Here is a 24,398-nt window from a genome sequence, read left to right as displayed (position 1 = left end):
GAAAACATTCTGTGGATATTATTTCCAAACACCTGGGGAACAGTTCTCACTGCCTGTTCCTGTTAAATGGATGGGAATGAACAGACACCATCCATTAAAGCCGCTGAAAACATGTTCTGGTGCACACTATCAAAAGAAAGGTGTCTGCTAAAAAAGCCTCTCTTGTTTCACCATCCGTGAGAAATAAAGAGCAGGATGGCAAAGGGTGTTTACACAGGCACTTAGCCAGGAAACTCTGTGTTTTCCAAGGATACTGTCATTTGGGGAGCACATCTCTGATTTTCATGAGCTCCCTCCCTCTTTTCTCATACCCCTGTAATTATATCCAGAAATCTATCCGTAGGTGAGTAAATACATTCAGTTTTGCACGTTGTATTCAAACGCTGCCTCTTTGCTTTAGGTAAGTGCTACCACACTGAGGCCATTTGCAGGAATTTTACACAGCAAGATAAACAAATGCAAGCCCCTTAAGGAAACACATGAACTGCAGGAGAGTCTCACAGAGAATCCTTAGCAAAAATCTACATAAAGAGACTACAGAACAATTCTCTACAAACCTTCTGTGAAATGCAGCATTGCTTATTAGCAGGCTTGATGGAAAAGCTCGTGAGATAGAAAGTCTTGTCACTTTATTTGTGTGTGCTTCCCTGCATCTTAAGTTGCAGCTTCGGATCCCTCAGGATCATGTGAGGCTGGGTTATATATTAGAGAGCTGTGCTACAGTGCTGCGAGCGTGTAAGCCTAGCAGCTGGGTAGTGTTATGGTTGCTGCTTTCCTGTGCTAAGCTGATTTACTTGTTTAAGGTCTGACCTCATCATCCTGTCAGTATGGATCCCCACCTATACAGTTAGCAGCAGCTTAGCATCGGCTTGAAGAGCTTGCAGTATATTAATCAGAAGAGAGAGGGAGAGAGCTACCGGTATTTGTTCTTTTGTTGTCTTTTCTTAAGAAGAGGAGTTGAAACAGAAGAGATAACAAAGAATCCATTTCCTTTCTGAAAGAATAGGCTTTTTTTGTCCTTTTTTTTTTCCTCCTGGAAAAAATGTCAGTATCTGGCAAGAAGGAGTTTGATGTGAAGCAGATCCTGAGGCTCCGCTGGAGGTGGTTCAGTCACCCCTCGCAAGGCTCCACAGGCACGGGGGGCTGCCATCAGCAGGAAGGATATGAGCACAGAGGGACACCGGTTCAGAACAGGTTGAAGAACCACACTCGGGACAGAAATGGGCTGAAGAAAAACAGCAGTCCTGTCCACCACAACATACTGGTCCCTGTGCCAGGTCCAACCCCAGTGCACCACCGATCTATTCAAACCTGGCATCAGCAGAATCTCATAGAACAGCTTCGATCAAACGAGGATATCCCTAAAACAAGCACTGAGGAAAACTGTCTCAAAGAAGATCCAAGTAAAACCACACAGGAGTTGCAGATGATCACAGAAGAAAATTCAGATGAATCTGCAGAGAGGTAGGAGTTTTAAAGTCTGCACGTTAAAAGCCATACTTCTAACCAAGTTATGTCCTGGGGTTCTGTCTTTGCTTTTAACCAGAGTTCTTACCGCATTAGTCTCACAGTATCTATGTGCACACCCACACTCAGACGAACAGGAGCAGCTTCATGTTAGGAAAATGAACAGGAGCACTGTCATAAAATGCTGATCTTTGCCTAAAATACATCATTTCATAGCTAGTCCTTAAAACCAAAATCTGCCACTTTGTCACAGTCTCCTTGTTACATTTTTTGTGTGCCTTGATCTGCTCTGTTTAAGTGCAATGAAAAAAGGAGCCTTCTGAAACAGTGTCCTCATTCTGACTTTATCAATGGGTGCAACTTTGACAAATGGGAGCTGCAGGAGGTGCAGTCTGGGGGGTTGCCATCGATCTGCCAAATTTCTGCCAGCTTTTTTTTAGTGCCTTTTGACAAGCGTAATTAACCTTGAACTCAGTGGAAAGGAAGCATCATTACTTGCTTTTTATAAAGCTTTATCTGAGATCACAGTACTCTCACGTGAATACTTTCTGCAAGGTCAGGTGAGAAAACATTACAGCTCTGAGACCTTAGAGATGCAAGTACAAGGGAAGAGAATATTAATAGCAGTTATTTGATTAAGTGTGCCTTTAGTTTTTTATTTTTAAAACTGATGTCAGTATCATCAGCTTACACAGCAGCAGCTTTAGCCCACCCTTACCCCACCTTGGACTCAAATGATGCGTTTATAATGTGATTATTTGCACCATTTGATGAGATTGCCATCAATCTTTGGGGGTATTTTAGGCATCTTGCATTGTATTGAAACACAAATCTATCTTGACATAGTTTCTCTCACTCAAACCAAAGCTGACATTTTGTGTATTTTTAGCAGTTATTATTTTTCAAGTTGTACATCTGGTGGAGGGAACATTTGCAGATGAACAGAACAAAATGCATTCCAAAATGTCATTTTAGAAACAGTACCTGCAGCCAATATGTATTTCATCAAATCATTACAGAATGAAATCAGTGAGGTGTGTGATAATTGTGCACTAGTCTGTCACATGTGAGACGTATACTCTTATTATAACATTTTGAATGACAGTACAAATCTTCTGGGGAAAAAAAGAAAGTAATTTTAGGCACATTTTGAAATGAAAGTAAATTTCATTTGAAGAAAAATAAGGAACACCTAGCAATCAAAATAAGATTCTGTATCAGGTGAAGAAGGAGGTAAAAAAAAATCATCATTGTAATCAATTCAGTTTGGAAGCCAGTGCTTCTAAAATAACACGTGACAGTTGCTCCAGCTATACCTAAACTTTCTGCTAAGACCTCATGAAGTTTCGTGCCTCCATTCTCATTCAAATTTAAGTTTTACTGTTGAGCTATTTAAGTTTGCAACTTCTGGAAAAGTTTGGGGAAGGTATCTATCACATAAAGCATTGTTAGAATCAAGTAGGGGTGTTTCTGCGATCAGTGAAAACCTCGCCACGCACCTTGTAGGTTAAAATCTTAACACGCTCCCCCCTTCAAAGGCTGAATCTGTGAGAAATTGTTTGGAAAGTGATTCATGACTGTAAGTTTCTCCACAGTTAAGGTTTTATTTCAAGGAAACAAAAGAGATCCTTAAAGACACCTTAAGATAGCTGATTTATCTTAACTATGTACCAACAGAGATCATTGAGTAAATCACCATTCTCTTCCCCTGTAGCATCCAGCACAGGCCACAGATGAATTAGTATGCTCATTCATTGGGGAGAAATTAAATGCCTTACTAATTAACACATCTGAAAAAACAGCTTTTGCAGGATCCCTCCTCCTTACACCATGAGCTACACAATTATTGCAGCATTATGCTCTTTCACTTTCATACCTGAGGATTCCAAAGACAATCTGACATAAATCTATCTTTTATTCCATAGAATCTAATCCAGTGAGTTTGCCTCTGCCTGTAGGAGTTCCCTTTCTCGCTGAAGTCTCAAGCCACATGTCACTTGGACATTGAAAATAGTAGAAAAGGACAGAAAATGAGGCCCATAACTCAGTTTCTATGAAAGCAATTTCTACCAGTGGCTTAATGGTTCCTACAAAAAGCTTTGGAAACATGGAAGCAATATTCTCCTTTTCTACAGAAAAACTTGAGCTGTCTTTCTCTAGAAAGCTCAGGACTTAATGCTTTCAGTGACAGAGACACAGCACCCTGAGCTTTAGTTTAGTGAGGAAGAAAGGAAAACTAAGACTATTCCGACCAGCACTTCCACTTTGAACATACCATCATCAATGTGCTTGTTTCTGCTGCCTTCCATCTTTCCTGGTTATTTCTTGGTAGTCCCAAATTAAATAGAAAGACCCAAAGAAACCCTTCGACCTCCAGGTTTTTTTCCTGAACGATATCCTGTGACATGACCAACAAAGTAAATGAGGACTTAAGTGACCAAAACGCCATTGTTTTGTGGTACTAGTAGCCAGTTAAGATGTGACCAACCACTAAATGCTAGGTGCATAACAAATAAAGTGCTTAATGTTAAGCAAGGCCTCCCAGCCTGCCGAGGGACTGTATTACCCAGTGCTGCTAAGGGAATGTACTCCACGGGTACCAAACAGCCTTCTAGGAACATCTACAATGATGGGCTCTGACTTGTAAATCCTTATGGAAGTTGCATCTATAGTTTTGAAAAAAACTAAGCAGTGGATGACACACATTTAATTGACCTAATCCAGTTCCCACCAATCTGCTCCTTGAATGAGGATTGGGACCCTTTCACAGCTGAAAAACAGAGAAATTGGCTAAAACCTGAACAGCTACCAAGTTATTTCATTTGTACATTGTTTTTCCCACTATAAAATATAGTGGCATTACTCCAAACCTGCAGAGCCTAGCAATGCAAACAAAAAGCAAAGGCCTTCAAAGAGCTTAGGTTTGGCTTCAGGTAAGTAGGAGCTTGAGTGAGCTCTGAAAGAATGCATGGTAAATAGCAACTTACTCCTGATGCATTTTAAGCAGTTGATGACCACCTCTGATCTTCCCTGTCTGGAATCTTTTGAAGTTCCAGGCTCCTTCTTTTGGAAGACCTTGAAGCAGTTGCATTTCTTTCCAAGAAAGTGATTTGCCAGTGGCCCAGAGACAGCAGGAAAGACTGAGCATTTGAATACTAGATTTTGGGTTGTTCTTGTGTGCAGCTGATCAACACAGACTTGTGCTTGCAACCCGAAAAAGCCCTGACACTTTCTAGTAAGAGGAACTCTTGCTACTGAATTACCTTGATTAGGTGATGAAGTTTGGCCTCGGCAGCATGATTGTATTGACCTTTGAATGTGAGCACTACGCAGAGTATTTATTAATGTGCTACATTGCCACATCCATTTATGCATGCTTGCTAGGAGACAGATTGTGACTGCAGAAGTACACTATTGAAGCCCAGGTGTGCTGGTGAAGTGTGTGGCTACCTTTTTTCCCAGCTGCCCAAAGGCAGGCAGATGTCAGTAATGAATGTGGCATTTTCTACTGCATTTTGCCACACTCTAGTTTGGGTGACAAAACCTAGCTTTGCTACAGATACCTGCTTTCTAGTTTCCCTAAATGAGACAAAATAGGCTTCTAACTAATTTGAATAAAATCTTTTGGTGTCATAATCAGAGCAGTGAGTGCTGAGGTACACAGAACCAGGTATTTGGGAGAAGTGTCCTCTTAGCAATGCCCTTTCTGTAGCGGCTCTTTATGATGTTTACTTATTTTGATAGTTCATCTTAAAAGATGAAAACTCATCTAGTTGTCTTCCTTTTTCTTTGTTGTTAGGAAATAACTAACAGACCATTTCCCTTACTGTCAGATTGATGTACACACATATTCATGACTATTTGGGGTATTATCCTCTACATCAGGGTTTTGCTTGGAATTCTGTTTTGTTTCCAATAGCAGGTAACAACCTTGGCTCACATTCCAGTGTGAAATAAAGGTACTCCAAGGTAAAAATACACCTTTAGTTGTTGCAGTACCCCAGAAGGTACTGAAAAGGTGGAAATGAATATATCAGTGTGCAGTGCCTGACCTCAGTTTCTTGCACATGATGGCATTTTGTTTGGTTAGTGACTGTGACACAGATCAAGGACACATGGTGTCAGGGTGCCTTCTGCTGTGCACTTGATGGGGGGAGAGCCATTACAGTACACATTCACCATGTCCTCTACAATTTGTAACAGATACTCACTGAAACGGTATCTGCTTAATTTTTCAGCACAAAAAAACCCAACCCAAACATTTCCAAAAGAGGAAACAGGTGCTAATTTTGCTGGTGAAAAAGGAACATACGAATTCTTCTGTGAAATCATTGGGCAAAGAAGACTGAGAAGGGTTTTTTGCACTAAGAGTCCAGGTCTGGGTATCCAAAGAAGCTGAGTCCTACCACAGGACATGCAGTAAATGGAAGGACTATGATGTATCTTTTGCAAAGATCACAAGGCACTGCCTTCAGAGTACATCATGACACTCTCTTCCTCTCATGAGTAAGACTTCAGTTTCATGCACCACCCCTGATGCTTAAGGTAAAAGTTTAGAAATTATTATTGCTAATCTCACAGAGCAGCAGCAGCCTTTCTTCTAAACAGAAAGCATAACTGCCCCAATTTTATTTCTGCCAAACAGTTTGAAGATCTTAACTTTAACAAAAGAATGTTTATAGACATTCTAAAGAACAGTGGCTAGCTAGTCAGACGTCATGCTGATCCTTCGATGACAAAGCAGGATCAGCTAAATTTGTTTTCTGCATTATCTAGAGCACAATTTAAGCTCATTATTTCCTTGATCTTTGCCCCAGGCTATTGATAGCATATTGTTCCCCTTATTCTTCTTATTCCCACATTAGTCTTCTTTACAACATTCTTTCAAGTGTTTGAAAATTGCTGTAAGCCTGAAGAGCTGCACTTCTGGCAGTCTTTTTCCAGAAGTCCTATGCTAGACACAAATGATAATTTGCATCATTCTCCTGACTCTCTGCAGCATCTGTCTGTACTTGCAGCACTGTAGTCAGACCTGGGTATGTTGTGGGTAAGGTCTGACAATTTGGGTGTAGAGTACAGGACTACCTGCATGTCATTCTGACTAAAAATCTGTTTGAATATCCTGCTCAGTGTTTTTTCAGTCAACAGCCTTGTGCTGCTGCTCATGCCTGGCTTGTGATTCATGTGAAACTCCAGACCCTGTACCAAGGACCTGTTCCCTAACCATCTGTACATTTTTGCAGTTATTTGTTCCTGGGTATAGTACTTTGCACAAATAAATTCCATCTTAGGTTTATGAGATAAGGTCTCCAATTTACTGAGTTAATATTCAGCTCTGATCCTGTTTAATGTCTCCAATTTGCTGATTTAAAGTCCAGTTCTGATCCTATGCTCCAATATACTTTCAGAACTTCTATGCTTGGCATGATATTATATTGCAATAAAATTCAGTCAAAGCTCTCTCTTTCTGTCCTTCTCCCTCCAAGTGATTTAGAACATTAATGAGAAGTCATAATGGGGTTGGACTAGATGACCTTTGGAGGTCCCTTCCAACCCAGACCAACTGTAGTGGAAAGTTCCTTAGGAACTCAATATGATTCAGCTTCCTATTTATCAGTGAATCATTGGCTTCAAAGTTTCACACCTGTTCCACAACAGTTTACCCCAAACAGTGTTTCAGGCTGAGTTAGTACTATAGCTGTTATGAGGCACTGTCAATTCAGATTCTCATGTCCAAGCTACAAATGGCAACTACTTCTTTTTGAGCTCTCCATACGCCTACTACACTCTGCTAATGAAGGCCCTCAGTTATTTTGACTTGTTGCTCTCGACAAATCCTTGCTGACTGTTAGTCATCTCTTCTATTTCTAAGTCCTTAGAAATAATGATTATATTACTTTTACACTGTGGAATTCAGCAAGAAGTAAGAACTAGGGAAAAAAATGACACTTCTGCCCTGTGGAGAATGTTGTGGTTTATTTAATCCTAGTAAGAATTTAATATATCCTTCAGCAGTGTATTTTTAAAAGATGATTTAATGCCAGTGTGCTATGGATGGCCAAAATGTTTCATTATTACCTGAGGGACAAGTGAAAACTAATTGTCTTCTAAAGATGACCTTTAACTAAAGTTCAAAATATGAATTTGAAACTGCAGACATTTGAAATGGGTTATGTTAGCTGCTGTAGCTGATCCCTCAGAAGTGATGCTTGGACAGCTCACGTGGCCTTTGGAGGCTCCTGCACAGTGGAAGAGCACGTCGCAGCAGGGGTGTGGGGGTGACATTCTAGGCAGTGAGGGTTGATGCATACCCCACTGGCACCAGCGAGACGCTGCATCTGCTAATGCCAGAGATTACATTAGGCTTGCTTATGAACTCAACAAAGGCACAAATGGCACGTGAAGTAACAGTGGCATTAAGCTGAGTTTTAATGGCATTTAACAGAAATTCACTCACAACTGACTGAACAATTATATGAGAGTAAGCAAGACAATTTTCCTTTGATATCTGATGTTTGCTCAATGTAGAAAATTTGTGACCGTGTATTTATAAGTGGCCTCTGATGCAGGGTTTTAATATGATAGCAGAAGCACCTTGTTCCCAGAAGTCCATAATACACAAGGAGAGAGAGGACTTTTCAGCCAAGAGTGATCAATGAAGTCATTCCAAGTAAACAAATGCTGTTGCCTCATCAGAGAGCCCTTGATACAAGGGTTAGAATTAATGTGTCTCAAAGACATCTTCAGCAGTTTTTATCCTTACTTTCTCCTTCTGTTTCACCATCTCATGAGGAACTTGAAAAGGCAAAAAGTAGGTGAAGTTACAGTGGCTTGAAACAGTTATTAAAAAAGGAGTAGGTTTGTGTTTTGAAGTTGATTTGATATTTAGCCCATGGAAAGAGTGGGCATTTCTTGAAAAGACTGGGGGTTTTGCACAACTTCACAGAGTGAATCATAGAATAATTTATGCTGAAAGGGTTCCCTGGATGCCATCTATTCTAACCCTGTCCCTACAACTCCTAATCAAGAAGGTTAGCATGCAGAATAATCTGACTTCCTGCAAACACATGATATTTTAGAGGCCTACATTTAGCATGCCTAGCTTTCAAAGATGAATTATTACAGGCAAGGGGGAAAAAACCCATCATTTAATAAAATTATCTGAGTTTCTTAAATTACTTTTAATTTCAAAATAATTTCTTTATGATTCAATTATCTTCTCATTTCCACTCCATACAACTTGCTCTCAGCAAAGACAGCTGTTAAATTACTTTTTAAAGAGTTATTATTCTTTTTAAAATCACTTCTTAATGTCTCCAGAAAAAGTTAAGGAGATGATTAAATGCATGCAGAGCAGTTTCTGCAGACACACTGAGAACATGAAATTGTAAGATCAACAGGAAATCATCAGGATGTTGAAGGATTCTTGGAAAAGGGGGAGAGAGTTTGCTTGATTGGAAAGCTAGACTGCATTCTGAAAGAAATTAACAATGAATGTTTGTGTGGCTGGATTGTTTAGTTTGGAGCATTACTAAAACCTTCCACATTTAAAGAAATAAAGGGATTTTTTTGGTTGTTACACTCAAATAGCTAAGCTCTCCCAATATATACCAGTTCAGTCTAGTTCCTTTATTTCTGCTAGAAGAAAGTAATGACATTATTTTAAAAGAATGGCTATATCAGGTGATAAGATAAAGAATGTAGCTTGTGTATGCCATACTGCAAGAGTGCAGGCTAAATGAATACAGAAATGAAGCTGAAGTACTGTGGGGATTCACAGAAACAGCACAAGGTAAGAACAGGAAACAAACTTCAAAAATAATCTCTAAAACAAAGCTATAAAAAAATGCCCTCCTGTGTGAAATCAGGCTCAACCTCAGTGACTATCAGCACCCACACTGCCATGAGAACTTCGCCCACAGCTCTGACAGTAAATATTCTCCTAGTCCACCCCCTTCCCTCCTTTTCCAAGCAAAAGTTGAATAGCCAGAACTCAATTCAAAGCTAATTAAAACAGATAGGACCAGACTTCTGAGCCTGGCTCTTTCCAACAATTCTGCCCATCCAATAATTATTACCATAAAACATCTTTCACTTCATTCTAGTAACTGTTTTCTATTCTACACCATAGGTCAGGTTATTTAACTCCAAAACTGTCTGCTGCTCACAGGTAACAAGGATAAGCAGAAGCATTTCAGTTTAGTATTTAATGGCTACTTTCACTTGAGGTTGAAATATCTGAGATGGTATCTAAAGGACTACAGCTCTGCAATGTTTTGTCAGGAAAGAGGCAGAGTGTTCTCCTGCTGTGCTCTACAATTGTACAAGGCTGCCTTACTCAGAGATGAAAGAGCACACAAAGACTACATGTCTCAAAGCTTGCTTCAGTGTTTTCTCAGCTAAACCCCATTTAGAATCTATATATCTTACCAGCATATTGACATTTGATTTAATCAAATTCAAGCTTTCTCTGCCAGCTCCTAACTTTGTAAAGGTGTGACTGGTTGTACAGGGAGCTGAAAATCAATTTCTGTGGTTTGTGCCTCAGATTTGTTGCTTATTTCATATATAACCTCAGAGAAACCACTTAGCCTCTCGGTATCACAATTTACTCATGTAAAAGATAACACTGAATACCTCTTTTCTGTAAAGACACACTAAGAACTGATTAGGGTTTGCAAATAGCAGAATTTCCCTGAAAACTGCTACCAAAATGCCAAGTGGATGCCTGACTGATGCCTGCACATTCTGACCGATGCATTAGATGATACAGTTGCATGGTTTACCTTCACATGGCAATAACAGCACAAGAATCAAAGTCTACTACTTTAACTGGAAGTTCCCTGTTATGAAAAGCAGTAGAGACCTCCAACATACTTATAATAAAATGTTTTCAACATCAAGAAAAAGGAATACTTTGATAAAGTGGACAGCCACTGTCACCATTCTCTCTGCTTCAGTCTACCTGATAAATCAGAAGGCAAGATGAAGAGAGGCATTCTTGCAAGAAATGAGCAGTTTCAAAGCCTGGTCATTTTAATAGAAGCTGAAAAAATGAAGAACCCTATTGAACTGGGCAAATATACCTTGATTTAAATGGAAATTGTGAGCAAACCACTAAGATATCCTAGGAGTTGGAGAAAAGCTATTTTAAGCCATTACATATGGCTTGCGTTGCTAGGGAAACCTCTTTTCCAGTGTTCATTTAGCACAGATGCTCAGGAAAGCTCTGTGTCTCCATGTCAGACTATTTCAGAATGCTTCAGAATGTGAAGAAATAGAGCTGCAGATATACACATGTGCAGACAAAAATATCCCTGCAATTTCATCTTAGTCATGTTCTGCATCTTTGGGTGAAGTTAGTCCTTTCCATTTCTGCCATAATCAATCAAAAGCTTTGCCATTAACCCTCTCTCTTTCCAGACTGAAGATGTTTTTTCAAACAGTTCCTTCAGTTTTATCCATTGGGGTGCATGGTTTAGACAGTCATCTGTTTAGAGCAAAAGATTTACTTTTGCCATATTAAGTAGTGAAAACTCACTGAGAAAGGCCAGCACTGGTGGCACCATTTCTGTCCTCCTTTTTCACCCCAGGGCAGCTGTGGCTCGCCAAACCGTATTACAGAATCTGCTCCATGCAGACTTTACTGCCCCCACGGTCTGCATTTCCCCGACCTCTTCAGCTGCAGTCTGTCATGATCAGAGACTCACCTGCCTGTGTTGAGCAGGCAGAGGGGCTCTGACCTTGTGCATGCCGCTGAGCATGACAGTGTGTGCTGCCCTTTCTTTTTCAGAGAGCAACAGCCCCATGCATTTAGAAAACACAGAACTGGAATTCTTGAACAATAATGACTCTGTCAAATTTTGCAGGATTTTAGTTTCTTTGGTTTAAGAGACCTTATTCACAATCAGGGGAATGGCAAATGATTTCTGTATACCATTATCCACTCCTGGATCCCTCCACAAACAGAGTGCCCTCTCACTCTCTATCCAGGCAAGGTACTTCTAAACTGCATTAAAACTGTTGATGAATTCAGCGGTGTGAGTGGTAACCCCTGTGCAGGATGGACCTGCAAAAGCATTCACAATCAAGCACTGGAGACACGCGTACATGCAGCCACGGAACAGGCAGGTAACTACTCATATGAGTAGCTGCAAGCTCAGGAAGCAGCTTGTAAGAGTTGCATTATTGGACATTACAGTATGCCAGGAACCAGTATGGTGAACATTAAACTTATAAGGCCTTGAAGTTTTGCTTACAATTTAACAACATTTTTCAACTAGAATCCTTCTCAACAAAACAATAATAATAATATAAAAAGAGCCAACAGATTTTTTTTTTATTAAAAAAGCTACAAATGAAGCCTGTTTATGGATGTGCTGTTGTAGGAACCCCATAATGTGCTGTTAGAGGCACCTGACTTGCATTTACTCAGTAAACCAATAAGATACCTGCTGATAAAGAAGAGAATAAAGACATACTCTGACTATGGTGTTCTACTGCTTGAGATGATGTTTATAATGGATATATATCGATCTAAACAAACATAAATAACTATAGAACCCAAAGCTGCCAGTATTGCCTATTTGCAAACCTCACTTTTTAAATATCAGAGGGTAATGTATGAACAAGAGCAAGTTAAAGCTATTTAGAGTCTTAGCATTACCACAATAGGTTTAGGCTAGGTAGGAAAGAGGCAGAAATTGAGTCTTGCTACAAAGCAATTGGAGTAATGAAAACCACCAGCGATTCTGGACATGACAACTACAGCTTTCTGTAGAAAGCTCTCTGTTTTGTCCTACACTGGAGAATGTTGTGCTTTTTTTCTGGGTCATTCAGTTTACAGAAAACTATGTGTAAAGCCAGAAATTTTCTCCTGTGCCGTTACTTACACCTCCCCCAGCCCTCATTCCGTGTGCTAGTACAATTGCTTAGGATGGACTTTTGATCTTTTTGTCTGAGATGCTTGACCTAGTAAAGTCACCCAGCAGAGCAGCCAACTGGGTCTCTTGCTATATCCTGTCAGAGTGGATTTACAAGCAGCATAAGACAGCTTTCTGGGAAGCTACAGCATTGTGATCATGCAGAAGACACACTGCTCAACTGGAACACAAACAAGCAGTGAGATAAGCACAGAAAGGAACAAGGCTGCAAGTCAGGAGTAATTTTTGGTCTTGGTTATTTTTTTTTTCATTCACTTGAAGGATCCCCACAAAAATTTAGAGTGACCTGGTGTTACAGTATGCCAATAAAATTGATCAGCGTGATGCTCCCATGGGATGCCACAAAGAATCAGAGTTCTTATGTGCCTCTTACTCCTCATTCAGTAGGTAGGTCATTAACTAGTTAGCTGTTCAAGGTTCCCTTACACTTTTTTTTCATTTAGTGAGACAGTGAAGTTGAAGTTGAATTTAACATACTTAGCAAAAGAAAAAAGGCAGGACTGGAAGGACAGGTTGGCCTGTTCAGTGGAGCAATAAAGCTCTGATATGCTGCCTAGACAAGATACTTAGCTTTTGTTCTTCATCTGGAATGATTTCCTTAGGTGTTTTAAGCAATACATCAGGTTGAAACCTCCTTTTTGAATTGTCACAAGATATTTTCTTTTGAATCTCTATAGCTCCTAAAACATCCTTTGTTGTTCCTCATATATCATGCCATTAAATGAAAAGGCTGTTACTTCACTTTCCCTTGCTAATGCTGTGACACTTTGTAAATGAAATGATGGAAAACCCACAGATTTTTACCTTTTCTAATAAGTAGCTTTCAACCACAATCATATTTTAAAATAATTTTGAGGAATAACAGAGCTGAGATGTGAAACTAGCTTTGAGACTCCTAACTTTCTCATCTGTTAGAGTTGGATGCGATGATCTTGAAGGTCTCTTCCAACCTGGTTTATTCTATTCTAACTGGCCATTGGAATGTGCTGCCCAGGGAGATGGTGGATTGAACGTGGCACTTGAAGCCATGGTTTAGTTAGTCATGACGTGTTGGGTGATAGATTGGACTTGACGATCTCTGAGGTCTTTTCCAACCTTACTGATTCTATGAAATGGCTTTTGTTGTTGTTGTTGGATAAACTGTTGTTGAGCTCTTAATGGTTTTCCCACAGCCCAGATACTCTCTCTCAAATGCAAGGCCAAGTTCTAATGGAGATTATTTGAAGGAAAGCCTTTCGATATATTAAGGTCATTTGTACAGTCATGACAAAAAGAAAGGTTAAGACCCTAGCAAAAAAAAAAAAAGAAGAGAAACCTACAGTAATGCTTGTTCTTTTTTTTCCCTAGCAAGATTATATAAGATAGCAGACCGGCACGTGTTTCATTTAGTTATTGTTGTATTACAACCTCAGCAAAAATTGTTACACAAATTCTGGTCACTGGGGACAAAATGACTCCACACTCATTTGTTTTCTTACACTTTTATCTCCCACACTCCCCTTTTGGCAACAGCAGTGAAAGGGGATAGCATACATAGGCTGTCCTCCCCAGGATCTCTGCTAGCAGGAGTCTTTCTGCAAGGTGCTTAATGAATTATGAAAGATGGACGTAATCAGTTTGAGCTGCCAATAGTCATGCTTGGATTTAAAACATTTCCATTTTTTTTGCCATTGCTTGTATTTCTTTTTGTGTGTCCTCTAACTAAACATGTGCCAAGCTGACGTCCAGCATTTAGTCATTATTCTTCATTTACACATTCTGACAGCCTGAGATAGTGCCACACAGTGCCTTCTGCTCACATCAGCTTTTGTTCCTCAGAAAGACGCTGCTAAATTACCTAACAATACTGTCACTAGCTACAGGAAAGTCGAGCAAGAAGTAGTCAGCCTCACTGAATTTCTCATTCATGACTTTGAATTCCCCTCCAACATAATCATGTAATTCAAATGGTAGATTAGGAGTCACAATGCAGGAATGACTGCAAAATGCTTTTTGTACTTTTGGAGCCTGCATTAATCAAGACACTGGAATATTCCTGGTAGCTTACATGATACTACATCTTGCAGCATAAATTTCCATGTACAATAACTGAGGGAGCTGGGGTTGTTCAGCCTGGAGAAGACTCTGGGAGGTGCAGAGAGACTTTTCATAAGGGTGCCTAGAGAGAGGACAAGGGGGAATGGTTTGAAATGAGAGAGAGGGGGGTTAGACTGGAGCTGAGGAAGAAGTTCTTCAGTACAAGGGTGGTGAGACTCTGGAATAGGAGGAAGTTGTGGATGCCTACTCCCTGGGGGTATTCCAGGCCAGGCTGGATGAGGCCTTGAGCAGCTTCATCTAATTGAGAGGTGTCCCTGACCATGGTGGGGAGGTTGGAGGAGATGAGCTCTGAGGTCCCTTCCAACCCAACCAATCCTATGATTCTGTGATATACTACAGGTCATAACTACATACATAATAACCACAGGTTCTAATCATCACTGGTCTAAACAGCACCATGGTTAATGTGTTCAATTTCTGTGAAGCTGCTGCTTCCTACATCAACATTTAACCTAATGTGTTCTAATGCTGCTTTTAAGTTAGTTCAAAAACATCTGTTGATATCAGTATATGGAAATTGATGTTGTTACTAATGGAGCATAGTTAGAGAGTAAGATTCAGGTTTGTAATTTCCTTACCCTATGTGGCATCCCTTTACCCTTGCCTAGTTCTCATGCAATGGGCTGCCCGGGTAGGTGGTGGAGTCACCATCCTTGGAGGTGTTTAGGAGGAGACTCGATAGGGTGCTCGGTTGCATGGTTTAGTTGATTAGGTGGTGCTGGATAATAGGTTGGACTCTATGATCTCAAAGGTCTCTTCCAACCTGGTTTATTCTGTTCTAGGTAGTTACAAAAGACTGGCATGCAGACTTTACATCTAATTAATTCTAACCTTCTTTTCAGCAGTTCCTTGTAATCTCAAAATACCTACTTTAAAGCTTTCTGTCTGGGGATAGTAAGATGAGAGATTTTATGTGTGTGCAAACAGAATAAAACGTGAACTCAAGCATTGTGAATGATTTGAGGACAAAGGCAAATGGGTGTTTGAGATAAATAGCCCCCACCACACTGGGCATTATACCAGCAAAAGCTAATTTTTAAGATGTTAATAAACATCTTTACCCGAAACCTTTCACTTGGTTATTGTTCTCTATTACATAACATCAATGAATACAACGTGAATTCTCCTAATGTTCTTGAGTGGTGATTTAAGATGGCATTCATTTAAATGATTTGTCTGAGGCACTCCGTGGAATGCAGACACAAACCACTCATACAGGCAGTGTGCGCTCCACACTGATCAGACATTGCTGGGGCTCCAATTCTGAAGGATGTATCTCATGCTATGGAAAGAACTGCTCTTCAGTCATAACATTATAATGTTTCCAGTGAAGTTTCATATTCAGATGAGTTTGAATCAGGAAGAGAACTGCTATTTAAATTGAACACTCCTACTATATTACACATTTTAACACTGACAGGCCACAGGAATGAAGTCCCAAGTTATACTGTGTAGGCCAATGGCCATCAGAAGGAAGATTTGCTGATTTTTGCTCCTGTAGTCGTTTTAGGGAACTCAACAGCTAAAATCACCTCACTAAACCTGTCTTTATTCAGCCTGTGCATATTTTGCACTTTGGGTATCTGTCTCAGAGCTGTGAGTTTTACTCCAGTACAGCTACACTATCATCCCCAGAACTTTTGGGGAAGGCAGTGTAGGGCACTGCATGCAAAGCCACAGAGGCCAGTAGGACTTGCTCCATGACTTTTCCCAACCTATCATCCTAACTTAAGGCCAGCTGACTCCTAATTTTATTGTTTCTGGAAAATTGTGAAGGGGTCTGCAATAAATTACTCTCAACAGACTGTGACCCTAGCAGTAAAAGATCAACAGCTGAGGGAGTGCACATGCTAACAAGAACAATCTGCAGTGAGCCTGGAAAATAATTTTATAATTAACCTCCTCTGTTAAAAAAATAAACACACAATTTCCAAAGGAAAACAGCTTACTGAGGAGGGTTTGGATCTATCCCTTATTGTAACATGAAGTCATAAAGGGTCGTATGGTGCTCGGGGTTTGGTTTTCCATTCAAATTACCCCACCAAACACATGCTTCCTATTCATGGGAGGATTCAAATCATGATAACCCCAATTCATCCTGATATGAATCATAATGGCATTCCTCAGTATATTGTCATGTCTGGGGGGAGGAACAAAACTCAGAGCAGCTACACTGCTTTCAGTGGTATGGTGAAGCTCCTGAGTCTAACGATACGCACATTTACACTTGTAATCCCCCAAAAGGGAAACCTTCTGGTAACTAATGCCAGAGAAAATGGCCAGGTTGGTGTTAACACTAACAACAAAAAGTAACTAAAACCAGGCAGTTTCAAGAGCTCTGAGTTCTAGTGGAATTGTCAGTATTAACTTCCAATGTAGACAGGTCTCTCTACTAGCTGAAATAATCCTACATTTCAAATGCTTAACTCTTTGTCTGCTGCACTAGTTTCTGTCATTGTTACTACCCCAGCAGTCATCAACATGTAGCACAGTTTTCTTTTGGGTCCAAGTTTTTTACCCATACCCTAGACAAGACAATCTGTAGCTGTTACATTTACAAAGAATAAATACTCAAGAAGGCAACTGCAGCGGAAATTTTCAGGCAGAGGCTGAAACAGTTACTGATATGGCCCAATTTTATCAGCAAACAATTAGTACAGAAGCCTCAATTTTATCCTTGTTTTAATTGTGTTCAGACAGGGCTAGCTAACTGAAATACTTCTCTTGTTTCTCAGCCAGCTGACATGGTTTCTCTAACAGATGCTACAGCCCTATGATTTTGTGTAAGAAAACAGCATCTCTCAATCTCCAGCCCCATGCCATTGCCCAGCAGAGGGTCAGAGCTCAAACAGCTGCACAGGACAGACTCTGCCTATGTGGGGGCTGACTGCAATTTTCTAGAATAAGCAGAAACAATGAAAAGAACAGAAAAAATGATGAGTTGCATTGTAAATATTGCTGCACTAACAAACTGAATTGATGAAGCTGCAGTTTTGTCTCATGCCTTGTCACTGCTAAAGCACATAGAGAGCACCACAGAGCTGAAACTATCAGAACTGAAAGCCTCAATGTAAAGGGCTAGGGGTGCCTGATGTCTACAACTGGTATTCAGTCTGCTGCTAATGGCTGGTGTGACTTACAGTGCAGAGGTGAGGTGACCTAAAATCAGAACCTGTAAGGGACACTAATAACTGAACTTGCTTAAACTGAATTTCACAAACACCCTGGCAAGTGCATTCAACAAATATTCATCATAAAATACAAGTAATAGCCTTTGCAAGAACAACTGCATTTCATCCCCTTGGTTTATGCTTCTGTGTTTGTTCAGCTTTATGTTCTGATTTCTGGCCACAGGCGCACTTAAGGAGGTGCTTTAAAAACATACTGAATTTTAAAAAGCACATGGCAAATAAATGGCATTTATGTTCTAATTGAATAATGAGGAAAATTTAATTTACCCTATATATACTGATTAATGAAGAGTGCTGTGCTGATTAATGGATCCAGTACTTTATGAAGACAGAGAAAAAGATAAAAATAACATAATTCAGATACTTAAAGAATTGTAGGGCTGGAATAAATCAGAAAGTTTGTCACATTGATTCTGCTGACCAGAGAAGAATGAGATTTTACCTGTACACCATTTTGGAGTTACAGCTTGTTTGGGGTCCAGTATAATCTATCTATTACCTCCCCTGTCTTTTCTTAGCCAGTGTTTCATTCAGCAAGTGTGAGCGCATCTTTGAAAGGTAAATTTCCTGTAGTTCACTAAGAACAAATACAGATGTGACTCTCTGAATTTGAACTCTGTCCCTAAAAAGTTTGTGGCTCACTGCCATATATTGATGTAACAATGAAACCCTCTTTCTATCATATACTTCTCTGTATTAAATAGACAGAATTTGCCTGGAATGGACTCAGAGCATCACCTGCTTCTGAAACTGAATCCCTGATCCATTTCAGCTGTAGCTCTACAAGTTACTCCCACCTCTTATATTTCTTACACTTCAAACATGCCATACTAGCTTGATTTTGCAAATGTCATGTGAAATAGTGTCAGAACTCATCCAAAAGTCAAGATGACTTCTGACAAGTAATGTTTTTCTCACGGTAAGCTTTGTTATCTTGTCAAAAAAAATAAGACAATTGTTGTGCTGTGATTTGTTCTGAACAGCCATGCTGGTTGGTATTTCTCTCTTTCATGTCATCTACAGACTTAATGCTTCTTGATTATTTCTTCAAGTTTTCACTTTGTCTGTTTGAAAATCTCCCATCTAAAAGGCAGATCTGCACTATCCTTTACAAATCCTTACAGCAAAACTCAGAAATTATTTCACTCAGCTCTTTACCTAAGGTGAAATCCATTGAGTTCAGCTACTTTGGAATCATTTAAATATAGATTTATCTCTGCTCTCTTTAGGCTAATCCACCTTCTTAAGCCCTTATTACTAATGCTAATGGTGTTAAAACAACTTGGCACAGTGAACATGAATGCCAAGTTGACATTAAGCAATTGGGGGTTCTGATACTTCCGAACAGTTCATTGGTAATTTCCCCTCCCACGTGGGAAGCGAATTCCTTGGTCATGACAGAGCCTGGGCACTTCTGCAACTTCTCTTGCACAATATTCAGATTTTGTTTGATTTACAGAAAACAACTATTTCCTCCTTTCTGAAGAGGTTCCCATGGACCTTGAGATGTCTTAATTAATCCATCCCCCAGAGACCAAGATGTGATATATTCTCACTAGCACACTTACAGCCGGCTTTGACTGTCTTGGTATTAGAACCCCTAGCACCCCCTGTCCATACTCTAAGGAATATACATAAATAGTTATCTTGCAACTTAATTTTTACCTTCCATAATATACTACAGCTGCAATTTTGAATCAGCTGTGGAAGATAAACCAGCAATTATAATATTAATATTAACACAGTTAATGGAGACCTTCTTTTTGCTCTCAGTATTTTTTTTGGTCCCTGAAGACCTTTGTCTTTGAAATAATTAATTATGTTAATGGCATTTCTGCTGTAGTTAAGGCCATTCTACAAAACATATGAACAAGTACCCAGGATTGAATGAAATTCATAGACTTCAAGTCCCTCTGCAAAGATTTTCATCCTAAAAATGACTGCTTTTTATGGGGCATTACTTACTTCAAGAAACTAGAGCTGTGCATTTGCAATAGGGATGGTTGAGTATTATTTTAATGGATTTCTGCAAATAGTAAGGATAACTGCAATGTAATACAGCCACAAATATAATACATAGAGAGAATATAATGAATCTCAATAAGAAAGATGTTTCTAAACAGTTTTCTGAGAAATGTTAAACAAAGCTTAGGAGGTAAACAGCAAAACGTGACTGTTAGAGAGTATGAATTTGGCATCAAGTAGCTGATGCAAAGCTAATGGGCATATAATCCAATTTTGCAGCTTCTTCATTCTCAATGAAGCACTGAAGGAAAACAAATACAAAAGTACAGTCATTAAAGTCACTGAGACAAATTAATTTTTATAAGCTGCAAACTACAAAGGAGATGCATTATGGGTGAACTTGATTTGCCCCTTTTTCATATGGAAAAGAAAGACAAGAAAATGCACTTGAAACTGTAATAAAGAGCTTCAAAAGCAAGCTGGAGTTTATTGCACCGATTTGGTGTCTCTCAATGTGTTTGCAATTAGCAGTATAATTTGAGCTGCCCAGACAGAAACATGGGTGCACATACTGTGCACACACAGAATGCACTGGAGGATTTTGGTGCATCAGGCCTGCTCTTTCTTACGGGACATACATGTACAGCTGAGGGCTGACCTACCTCACTTACTCCTGAAATGCCACATCCCTGCACACCTCAAATGATCTTACACAGCCTGTGGGCCTGGCAAATGCAAGCCTCTATGATTTTCTTCACTGAAAGGTTGCCAGGCCCTAGAACAGGCTGCCCAGGGAAGTGGTTGTATCATCATCTCTGGAGGTATTTAAAAGCTGTATAGACACAGTACTGAAGGACATGTGTCAACAGTGGCCTTAGCAGTATTGGGTTAACAGGTGGACTCAATGATTTCAAGGTCCTTTCTAGCACAAATGATTCTATGAATATCCCGGATTCTGGTGCATCTGAAATATATCAATAGGACAGGGGATCTGCAGGGTTTTGAGATGCCAGTGTACCAAAGCTTCCATATTCCAAATGAGCTGTGGAATAGATTTTCAGATGGAAAAAAGAGCTATGTCTGGAAAAAAAGATACACAATAGCCATAGGAAGTGTGGGTTTATTCTGTAGCACTCTGAAAGGCATGGAGAAAAATTACAGTAACTTCATTGTACTGCAGAAGGAACAGAAAATTCTGTTGTCTCTCAATTCAATATTCGGATTTCTATTTCCCTTGAATTGTGATGAGCTATTAAATGAGATATATTTGAAAGTGCAAGATCTAACTTACTTCTATTTTATGATAATATAACTGATTCCACCTGGTTTACCTATTTTTACTTCTGTATTTTCTGAATGTAATCCAATATTCTGCTAAACTTAACAGATTAATTTAATGAATAGATTTTATCTCTCCTAATTGCTTATGAATATGCATTAACAGTATCAAAGACAACTTTTAAATGTAGCCAACCAACTGTCATTTCCTGGCTGGGCTTGGAAATGTAAAACTCAGGTGCTTTACATTTTACTAATATATGATATTAAAGGGAGAATAATGGACTTCTAGAATGGCTTAGGTTGGAAGGGACCTCAGAGATCATCATATACATTCCAAAGGTTATATAACACATTGCTTTCATCAGCTTTTCGTTTGGTAATTTGCCTAGAATTATGTGGTCCTTGTAAATTGCCTTCTGGTTAATTTCTATTGTTTAATGTCATTTAATGCACAAAGCAAGAAGAGACACAGAAACAAGTCTTAAAGATGTGATGCCCAGAATTTCACACCACAAGATAATTTAGCTGGTAGCATCACAGGAAAGTGTGGGGGGTTAAAATGTATTCTGTTTGTGAACGATCAGGGGCTGCATTTATCACATCACTGCTGTGAGAACAGTGCACCACTGACACAAAGCTGATAGGAGGTAGGAAAGTCAGTGGCACCAGCTGTGCCAATTAACTGTGGTACACTATGGTTTATGTGCAGCCTTGTAAATAACTTGCAGATACCACACAGAAAAAAATGGAAGGCGGCAGAGTAAGAGCTTGATGATTTTAAACTTTTCTGTACTGCCACGTGAACAGAAATGGTATGAAAAGCACAGTCAGCAGTTGTAATGCTACACTCATCACACGGCCTCGTTCCCTCACAGGCTGTCAACGACCAGCAGCTCCCTGCTTGGAATGAACACCAATGGCTCAGATGAGTATTTCCAGTCTACAAACCATGCAGAGCAAACGTTCCGCAAAATGGAAAGTTATCTGCAGCAGAAGCAGCTTTGTGATGTTCTTCTTGTAGCTGGAGACCAAAAGATTCCAGCTCACAGGTATGATTCCCACTATTGTTTACACGTCTTCAGAGCCTGAAATGTCCAAATACCTGCTCAGTTTATGCCTGCCCTGTCTAGTTATCACAGAATGGTAGGGCTTAGAAGAGACCTCTGGAGACCATCCAGTCCAACCCCCTTGGTAAAGCAGGTTCACCCAGAGCAAGTTGCCTAGGACTGCAATGTCCAGGCAGGTTTTGACAGTCTCCAGAGGAAACTCTGCAGCCTCTCTGGGCAGCCTGTTCCAGTGTGCCATCATCTTCAGAGTAAAAGAGCTTTCCCTTATATTTAGGTGGAATTTCCTGTGTCCAAGTTTGTTCCTATTGCCACTTATCCTACCACTGGGCACCACCAAAAAGAGTCTGGCCTCATCTTCTTGCCCCCTACCCTTTAGCGATTGATAAGACCCCATCTCAGTCTTCTCCAGACTAAACAGTCCCAGGTCTCTCAGCCTTTCCCCATCAGAAAGATGCTCCAGTCCCTTCATCAAGATGGTAGCTTTCCACTGGACTCTCTCCAGTAGATCCCTGTCTCTCTAGCTCTGAAGCAATGTTGACTGTAAGTTAGGACATCAACTTAGAACAAAACAATGTGCTCAATATTTCACATTCATTATTGCAAATAGGATGAAATTCCAATATGAACTATTGACAATGTCCATCTTCCCTTCTTTCTGCTGTCAAACTATAGAGAGATCAGGGAAGAAAATCTGCCCAAACAAGCACTATGGGAGAAAAATAAATTACTAATTACCCTTTTAACTTCATTGCTCACTGCTGTAGGTCTGACTCCTCTGCTAAAAATAATGTTCCTATTGCAAACAATGCATTATGTAATAACATTGCATTTCATGCTTGCTATTGGGATTATGAAGTAATTTGCAGTCCTCTTAAATGCTTTTTTCTCAAGGTTGGTTCTCAGTGCAGTGTCTGATTATTTTGCTGCAATGTTTACAAATGATGTGCGTGAAGCCAAACAAGAGGAGATCAAGATGGAGGGAGTAGACCCTGATGCACTGAAGGCTTTGGTGCACTATGCCTACACAGGTAATTCTTCCTTCACTGCCCACATCACTCTTGTAAAGGACAAGAAAATCTGCTCAACACATACACAACTGTCTCTTCTTCCATTTCATACCAGTACATAAATACAAGCACAACTCATACATGGGTGATGTATCTTGCTTCTAGAGAGGATTCAAAAAGATTGCTGTTTGAGTAAGAACTTATTCTAGAAGATACGCACAAACATCTAACATGATGGTTGGACTTGATTAGAGAATCACAGAATGGCTTGCCTTGGAAGGGGCCTCCAAAGGTCATCTAGTTCAAAACCCCCTGCAGTAAAGCAGGGACATCTTCCATTAGATCAGGGTGCCCAGAGCCCTGTGGAGACTGACCTCAAATATCTCCAGGCATGGGGCCTCGGCAACCTCCCTGGGCAACCTGTTCCAGTATTCTGCTGAGCTCATGGTGAAGAGCTCCCTCCTAACATCCAATCTAAATCTCCTCTAATTTCAAACCATTGACCCTCATCCTATCACCACAGGCCTTTGTAAACAGTCCATTTCCAGGGCCAAGAATTTATGAATTCTGGTGGTTTATGTTTTCTTTTCAGGCAAAATCAGATCTTTACTGTTAGAGCTCCAACAAAAATGTTCCAATTGTTGCATTCGAAATCCATCCTTCTGCAAGGAAGGAAAATGAATGTCTGAGTCACAGGACAATTATTTGCAGACTTTTCCAGAGAAGGATAAAAATTGGGGAGTGGAACCTTTGCAGTAGTAAAGATACAAAGAAAATGACTGAGAATTTTTTTCTTCCCCTCTATATGCAAACTGTGCAGGTATTCTAGAGTTAAAGGAAGATACTATAGAAAGTTTGCTAGCTGCAGCTTGTCTTCTCCAGCTCTCCCAGGTTATTGAAGTATGCTGCAACTTCCTCATGAAGCAGCTTCACCCTTCCAACTGCCTGGGGATTCGCTCTTTTGGAGATGCTCAGGGCTGCTCAGAGCTGCTGAAGGTGGCACACACATACACTATGGTAAGATAACAACCAGCTGCTTTCCAATCATAATGTTAACAGCAAGTGGGAATGTTCTCCTGGAAAACATATGGGCCTTGGCAAAGTAGAGCCAGCTGAGCAGGGCTCAGGGCTACTGATCTCTCCAAGACTGATGCAGTGGCTTTGCTCTTCCTATGCTGGCAGGATCCATTCTGTACAGTCCCTGACACAAGGATATCTCTGCCCAGCTCAGTCTCTTCAGGGAAATTTAAGAACTGTGACTGTCACAGAAGAATTGGAAGGAGAGAAAAGCATGCTTAGAAAAACAAATATTCAGTTCTGAGGTTTCATGTTTCAGAGTTTTGCTTTGTGGAAGGACAGACTTATCAAACTGAAATTTGC

General features: G+C 40.1%; 1 protein-coding gene across 1 annotated transcript in view; it reads left to right on the top strand.

Annotated features, from left to right (window-relative positions):
• Nucleotides 1-376: 376 nt before the first annotated feature.
• KLHL4 (kelch like family member 4) overlaps nucleotides 377-24,398 on the top strand; it is a 39,502-nt gene continuing 15,480 nt past the window's right edge. Inside the window, exons 1-4 of the mRNA XM_054169390.1 lie at nucleotides 377-1,464; nucleotides 21,820-21,993; nucleotides 22,903-23,039; nucleotides 23,839-24,035. Coding sequence (XP_054025365.1) covers nucleotides 1,043-1,464; nucleotides 21,820-21,993; nucleotides 22,903-23,039; nucleotides 23,839-24,035 — 930 coding nt within the window. The 5' untranslated portion in view covers nucleotides 377-1,042. The remainder of the gene's footprint in view (nucleotides 1,465-21,819; nucleotides 21,994-22,902; nucleotides 23,040-23,838; nucleotides 24,036-24,398) is intronic.

Source organism: Dryobates pubescens, chromosome 18 (genome assembly GCF_014839835.1).
Source record: "Dryobates pubescens isolate bDryPub1 chromosome 18, bDryPub1.pri, whole genome shotgun sequence".
Lineage (NCBI taxonomy): Eukaryota > Metazoa > Chordata > Aves > Piciformes > Picidae > Dryobates > Dryobates pubescens.
This window is presented reverse-complemented; position numbering and strand designations above follow the sequence as displayed.